Here is an 8042-nt window from a genome sequence, read left to right on the forward strand (position 1 = left end):
CGATTTGATATTAAAGCTTTAGGTAAAGTGATATTTCTATTTTAAGCCCGATCATATAATATTATATATGGGTAAAGTTGAATATGCTACTCGAAATTAGCAACCCGATCATAAAGGAGTGTTATGGCGTTTCTATGGTAACCTACGCAACAAGCCCATTGTCAACATGGATGACTAATTTGCATTCTGCTCCTGTCTTTACTATCTCGCTGGCAGCTTGTTTTACGACAGTGAATTCTCCTACTAGGTCATGAACGAATTGAAATAACTGTAGTCCAAGTGTAGATTTAAAATTGCATTGTTTGTACTCATTTTTGGCATTGTAGTATAAAGATTAGTAGGTCAGGCCAGGGACTTTCGATAAAAAACGATTCCTCAAAAATGGAAGAAAGACTTCCATTTTTATAGATTATATTTTTCATTTTTTAGGAATCATTTCTATCGAGAAGTCGCTGGCCAGACCATGGTCTGGTATAGCCAGCTATGCATTGCAAAAAAAATAATATTTGTTTATGCTTGCTCGATATAACAGTATTTTTTACTGATATCTAACCGTAATTTGCTCGTCAACCTCGATGCATTTATTCAAGTGGTGAGGGCATATTTATATATATATATACGCGTACTATATCTATACGTAATTTACTCCTTGATGCAGGCTGTTGGTCGTCTGGCCGATTTTGTAGTTAGTTTTCAAAGCTTTGGGGATATGTCTTATCATGAGAGTTGGATTTTAAGCAATTTCTTCACAAAGTATTGCACCTACTCATCAATGCTTGCTAGTTAGCTGTGCGTTATAAAATAGTACTTTGCGATAGATTATATACGCGTATATGCACGCGCTAGATATAGTGTTAACAAAAGATAATTTATTTATCAACGCTGGCTACTTGTCTGAATTATTTTGTAGTCATTTATCAAAGTCTTGAGGATATATTTTATTATAAAAGTTGGGTTTTAAAATTACTTTTACGTAAAAATTTACCTATTTATCAACGCTGGTAACTCATTGCCTATGCTATTTTGTAGTCAATTTTGTTAAGTATTGAGGACAGATTTTATCATGAGAGTTGAATTTTAAGTAATTTTAATATAAAGTTCTTTGCCTACTCATCAATACTTGCTAAAAGTATTGAGGATGAATTGTATCTTCAGCTTTGAGTTGGAAGCAATTTTTATATGAACTTTGCCCACTCATTAATGCTTGTTAAAAGTATTGAGGCCATGTTTTATTATCAGATTTGAGTTGGAAGCAATTTTTATATAAACCCTTACGTACTTATGAATGCTTGCTAAAAGTATTGAGGACATAATTGATCATCAGATTTGAGTTGGAAGCAATTTTTATATAAACTCTTGCGTACTCATGAATGCTTGCTAAAAGTATTGAGGACATGATTGATCATCAGATTTGAGTTAGAAGCAATTTAATATAAAACTTTACCTACTCATCAATGCCGGCTAACAGTTATCTGAAGTACAGTATTTGCAGATATGCATTAAAGTTTTGAGGGTCAATTTTATCATGCTTCGTTTCTATAAGTGATGAGCCACTAGTTGATAATATTTTATAATAAACTACAGCAGTCATTTTGGAATGGGTTGATACGATGCTAACAGAATATTTCCCGTTTATCAATGTTACGATATCATCGTAGCTCTTATATCATGCGATGTATCCGTACCTACATAATGATACCGCATTTATGGTAGTGATGCTTTAACTTTAATTTAATATACTAGCAAATACAGGGTGAATGATCATGAAACACTATTATTAATCCAATGAACATAGTTATTCTATAAGAGATGCTGTATGGCATTTATACTGAGATTTTGATGTAATGCTTGCCTACTATGAAATCTGTTATTTTGGGAAAAATTTTTTAGATTTCACTGCATTCATAAAATGTCTTGCGTCGTAGCAGCAAAACGAAATATTATTTGGGTAGTAAGAGCAGGAATAGCATAAACTGAATGGACCATTATCCTGTTAGTACAACAGTAACGCTCAATATTATAGTAATATAAAATTGGCCAAGTTAAAACTGGAAATATTTCTTTTCATTGTAGCAAGTAATTGGAATTGATAGCATCTTCTTAAAGAGCAATTTTTAGTATCCTTTGCTACCACGGAATCGAGTTCGATTATCCAACTAAAACAGTAAATAGATAGAAGAAAAGTTAAATATCAAGTAAACCTGGGTGTTATTTTTTATACAGTAGATCGTCTTATTTTACAGCTATGTAGCACTTAATAAATTACACTGTCAAGCATCGAGCTGGCTGCATGCATTTCAATGGTCATTTATGCTAGTAGCCTATGAACTACAGTACTGTATAACGACCGGTATATCAGTTCAATCAATTGGCATTTATCGAATAGAACTAGGTCTTTTCATGAGTTATAATTGAAATCAGCTTGCTGTGATCAATGTTACAGTAATTTATCACGATGACACATGATACTATAACGAATAGTAGCACCCCCTTATCGAGCAAAAGGATAGACTTTTAAGGATTTCATTGGTTGAACAGGAAAAGTACATCCAATTATTTGAGGTGGAAAAGTATATCCTAACAAATCTAGCCTTGAGTACTCGTAACAATTGAAAGGGCAACATTGGGACATGATCATTCGCGTCTAGCGAGCGCTGTCTAAGGTATTTCTAGCATGCACTAATCGAACCTAGTCATCGACTGTAATAGACTATCATGGTTTAATTATATGAGATGGGAAAGTATCTCCATGGTAAATCTAAAGGGGGCAGGGGTAACTCATTGCCTTGGTACATGATACTGTACATATAGCCAACTCTGTCTCTACGAAATGGAACATGTAAGGGTTGAATTATTTGAAATGGAAAAGAGTATCGATGATAAATCGAGCCTTACACCAGTACTCGTAACCATCTGAAGAGCAACAACAACTGATAGCGTTGATATGTCGTTCGCATAACGTATTATGTCTTTACCCAATGTAACAGCAGCCAGCAATGGAACATGTAAGGGTTGAATAATGTGAATGGAAAAATTATATCCATGCCAAATCTAGCCTTAGGCAAGCACTCGTAACAATCTAAAGAGCAACAACATCTCACGGCCTTGATAGATGATACTGTATGTACTCGTATAACCAACTCTGTCTCTGCGAAATGGAACAGCAGGGCAGTTATGAAATATACTCGTAGAAGGGTTCAATTATTTGAAATGGAAAGGAGTATACGAATATCGATGGCAACTGTAGCCTTACGCAAGGTCTGGCAACAATCTGAAGAGCGATAGTAACTCATCGGCATATGCTATTGTACGTATAACCAACTCTGTCTTGACCAAATCCAATAGTAGGCAATGATTAAACAGGTAAGGGTTAAATGCTATGTAATAGAAATGTACATCGATGGCAAATGTAGTCTTACGCAAGTACTGGCAACCATCTGAAGAGTAACAACAACTCATATTGCATTGATATAGGATATTGTATGGACGTATAACCCATTCTGTTTTTGTGAGATTGAACCGTAGGCAGTTATGAAAGATAAATGTATGCTTTAAGGGTTGTCTACGTTGAAATGGACCAGTTGACGAAGGACAAATGTAGTTGCCAAGCATGATATGTACAATTGTACATAGGGTAGTATCCCTAGTACTACTAGCTTGTAGTGAAAGCATGAGTTTAATAGCATATCCTAGCAACTTACCAGCGATCGTTTACACTCGAAAAATGAATTTTGCAGTGTTCTACATTCATAAGGGACACCTTGATTTTCTTTCTTAAGGCATTCCTTAGGGGTCCTACCGTGCTAGAATAAAAGATGATCCATCATTGGCAAGTTGTAGTGGATGATTCAATGTACTTTGATACAGCTTTAGACTATTTGTAGGAGTGGTAACCTACAAAGCAAAGAGTAAAGAGCTAGTTCGCTCTCTCATTGCTGACTACCTTACCTATTGCCAGTCCATCAGTCTACAGTAGGTGATTTAGTTATTAGAGTAAACTCAACACAAGTGAAAGAGATCGTTTGTATCCTAGCACTAGAGATGAAGAAGATCAAGTTTACCTTTTGCACACAATCACTAGCCAATAAACAATCGATTAACTCTTGTCTTAATCCAGCACAAGCTTTCCTGCCATATTTGCTAGGGGTTTCATCAGCAGCTTGAGGTTGGTCCGCCATGAATGCAATTGAAATTGATTGGGTCGAATTCAACTCAGCGTTAAATGGAATATCGATGCAATAACACTCTTAATGGAATAAAAATAGCTTTGCCATGCAGATTAGCCTTCAATAACATCTATATCATGGCAATGGAAGGAGAAATGGAGCTTTCTTAACGTAGCTAACAATGCTGCAAGCGATCAATTTGGGTGCAACCCTTTCAACTGGATTGGCAACCTTGCGTCTGCCTACTGATGACGATAGTGACGATAGGGTGGGTGCTAGAACGAGAGCTGGTGCTGAGTCTATTGAATGGATCCGATAGGGCTTATGGGGCGTAGTTTACCTTGCGGTAAATGGCTTAATATGCTATATTAGACTTTATTCATGGATCTCCTAGCAAGAGTCTGTAGACCGATTGTTTTGCCATCTCATTTTATGAGCGTCGTAGGATACTTTTGGTGGCTTGCTTGATGCCTATATCCTGAGTGCTCACACCAAAATCGATGGACTATCCAATACTATATAGTGGTAGGCAAAGATGGAGCAAGCATGTCGGGCTGAATCTCACTTACAGCAGCTATACTAGACTTTATTCATGGATCTCCTAGCAAGAGTCTGTAGACCGATTGGTTTGCTATCTCATATTATGAGCGTCTTAGGATACTTTGCTAGCTTGCTTGATGCCCATATCCTAAGTGCTCACACCAAAGTCGATGGACTATCCAATACTATATAGTGGTAGGCAAAGATGGAGCAAGCATGTCGGGCTGAATCTCACTTACAGCAGCTATACTAGACTTTATTCATGGATCTCCTAGCAAGAGTCTGTAGACCGATTGGTTTGCTATCTCATATTATGAGCGTCTTAGGATACTTTGCTGGCTTGCTTGATGCCTATATCCTAAGTGCTCACACCAAAGTCGATGGACTATCCAATACTATATAGTGGTAGGCAAAGATGGAGCAAGCATGTCGGGCTGAATCTCACTTACAGCAGCTATACTAGACTTTATTCATGGATCTCCTAGCAAGAGTCTGTAGACCGATTGGTTTGCTATCTCATATTATGAGCGTCTTAGGATACTTTGCTGGCTTGCTTGATGCCTATATCCTAAGTGCTCACACCAAAGTCGATGGACTATCCAATACTATATAGTGGTAGGCAAAGATGGAGCAAGCATGTCGAGCTGAATCTCACTTACAGCAGCTATACTAGACTTTATTCATGGATCTCCTAGCAAGAGTCTGTAGACCGATTGGTTTGCTATCTCATATTATGAGCGTCTTAGGATACTTTGCTGGCTTGTTTGATGCCTATATCCTAAGTGCTCACACCAAAGTCGATGGACTATCCAATACTATATAGTGGTAGGCAAAGATGGAGCAAGCATGTCGAGCTGAATCTCACTTACAGCAGCTATACTAGACTTTATTCATGGATCTCCTAGCAAGAGTCTGTAGACCGATTGGTTTGCTATCTCATATTATGAGCGTCTTAGGATACTTTGCTGGCTTGCTTGATGCCTATATCCTAAGTGCTCACACCAAAGTCGATGGACTATCCAATACTATATAGTGGTAGGCAAAGATGGAGCAAGCATGTCGAGCTGAATCTCACTTACAGCAGCTGCTACTGGATCGTATATATGTTATATATATAATAATTAATATGCTATACTAGACTTTATTCATGGATCTCCTAGCAAGAGTCTGTAGAGCGATTGGTTTGCTATCTCATTTTATGTGCGTCGTAGGATACTTTGGTGGCTTGCTTGATACCTATATCCTAAGTGCTCACACCAAAGTCGATGGACTATCTAATACTATATAGTGGTAGGCAAAGATGGAGCAAGCATGTCGAGCTGATTCTCACTTACAGCAGCTGCTACTTGGTCGTTTGTTCCAGTACTGTATTGCAGAAGGCTTTGCATATCTCTATGCATTGGATGTGATTGCGAGCTGCTGCACAGCTGGAACTCAGGCTTAGCATGAAGCAGCTGCAGAGTTGCCGTTGTTGTGATATTGGACGCTGCTGTGCTATCCTTCGATGATCTGTATTAGTCTGTATACATCGATGTTGAACGCCAAAAGAAGAAAATTAGCTTGCAAACATGGCCAACTGTACTCCTGTAGAATGGCTGTCTCCACAGTGGTGCGACTTAGTATGTACCTTACAACAAGCAAAATTTTGGTACTAGGGATGAGCGAAATTCAGACAGTTGCATACATGATGCAGCATTAGGTTTATTTCTGGGCTTGCAAACATGGCCGATTGTACTACTGTACTAATATGGCTGGCTGTACTACTATAGTATGACTGCAATCACAGTAGTGCGAAGAAATGAAACTTACAACAGTTGCATCCATGATGCTGCATTAGACCTCTATCTGACGTGGAATGAGGGCTTGCAAAACATGGCTGATTGTACTACTGTACTAGTAGGATTGCAACTGCAGCAATGTGACTTAGCATACTGTCTCTACATTCGAAGTACTGTACCTTACAACGAACAAACTTTGCACAAGTGATGAGCGAAGAAATAAAATTCACAACAGTTGCATGCATGATGCTGCATTGGACTTCTATCTGGCGTGGAATGGGTGGGCTTGCAAACATGGCTGACTGTACTACTTATAATAAATCCGTCTCACAATAACTATCTTCGTCAAATGGTATTTTCTAAAAGGCTTTATTACAAGGTTTTAGGAATAGTAGAGCAATAACTAATTACTACAAGAATCGAGTCTAAAATCCAAAGTATTCCGAGCTCAAAGCGAAGTGAAGTCTCTTCTCTCCTGCCAGCTCATCTTTGCAGTTCTTATAAACATTTCGTTCAATTCATCGATGACAACTTGATTCATCTACAATCAGACATGAGTCATCAAACAAAATACTTTTCTCTAATAACACATCATTATTTTCTACCATTTAAATCATTGCACTTGAGATGTTCCTACTCTTCTATGAACGTCTAGCTGCTTTCTCCGAAGGGCATCTTAACAACGACAGTGTTTCTAGCTACCTAAATCTTGTACCATAATGAGTCAACTGGCTACGATTAGTCATCAACAATTTGTAACATAGTAGTTAGCAATCATTTAATATTAGCTTCATGATCATATCTATTCAAAGTAACCTAACTATATCAAATATGGTTATCCGTATAATCCAATATGGATGCATGACTACATGTACTAGTATGGTTGCAATCACAGTAGAGCGAAGAAATGCAACTGACGACAGTTGCATGCATGATGCTGCATTGGACTTATTTCTGAAGTGAAATGAGTGGGCTTGCAAACATGGCTGATTGTACTAGTATGACCGCAACCGTAGCAGTGTGACTTAGTATACAGTATACCTTAAAACAAACAGACTTTTGCACAAGTGATGAGCGAAGAAATGAAACTGACGACAGTTGCATGCATGATGCTGCATTAGACTTCTTTCTGACGTGGAATGGGTGGGCTTGCAAATATGGCTGACTGTACTAGTATGATTGCAACCACAGCAGTGTGACTTAGCATACTGTCTCCACCTTAAAAGTACTGTACCTTACAGCAAACAAACTTTGCACAAGTGATGAGCGAAGAAATTAGTTGCATGGATGATGCTGCATTGGACTTATTTCTGACGTGAGATGAGTGAACTTGCAAACATGGCTGATTGTACTACTATACTAGTATGATTGCAACCACAGCAGTGTGACTTAGCATACTGTCTACCTTAGAAGTACTGTGCCTGACAACAAACAAAACTTTGCACAAATGATGAGCGAAGAAATGAGTTGCATCCATCATGCTGCATTGGACTTTATTTGTGGACGTGGGGTCAGTAGCCTCTATCGTCTAGCTACGATTACCTGAGTACTATTGCGC

The 8042-nt window shown here is 38.1% G+C and overlaps 1 protein-coding gene across 1 annotated transcript; it reads right to left on the reverse strand.

Annotated features, from left to right (window-relative positions):
• Nucleotides 1-2114: 2114 nt before the first annotated feature.
• TRIADDRAFT_31742 (uncharacterized protein) lies at nt 2115-4178 on the reverse strand (the record flags this gene model as incomplete). The annotated part of the gene is made up of 3 exons (XM_002116967.1): nt 2115-2156; nt 3702-3803; nt 4062-4178. 3 exons carry the CDS (start codon nt 4176-4178, stop codon nt 2115-2117), a joined length of 261 nt encoding a protein of 86 aa, XP_002117003.1.
• Nucleotides 4179-8042: the final 3864 nt, after the last annotated feature.

This window comes from Trichoplax adhaerens, genomic scaffold (genome assembly GCF_000150275.1).
Source record: "Trichoplax adhaerens TRIADscaffold_19 genomic scaffold, whole genome shotgun sequence".
Taxonomy (NCBI): domain Eukaryota; kingdom Metazoa; phylum Placozoa; class Uniplacotomia; order Trichoplacea; family Trichoplacidae; genus Trichoplax; species Trichoplax adhaerens.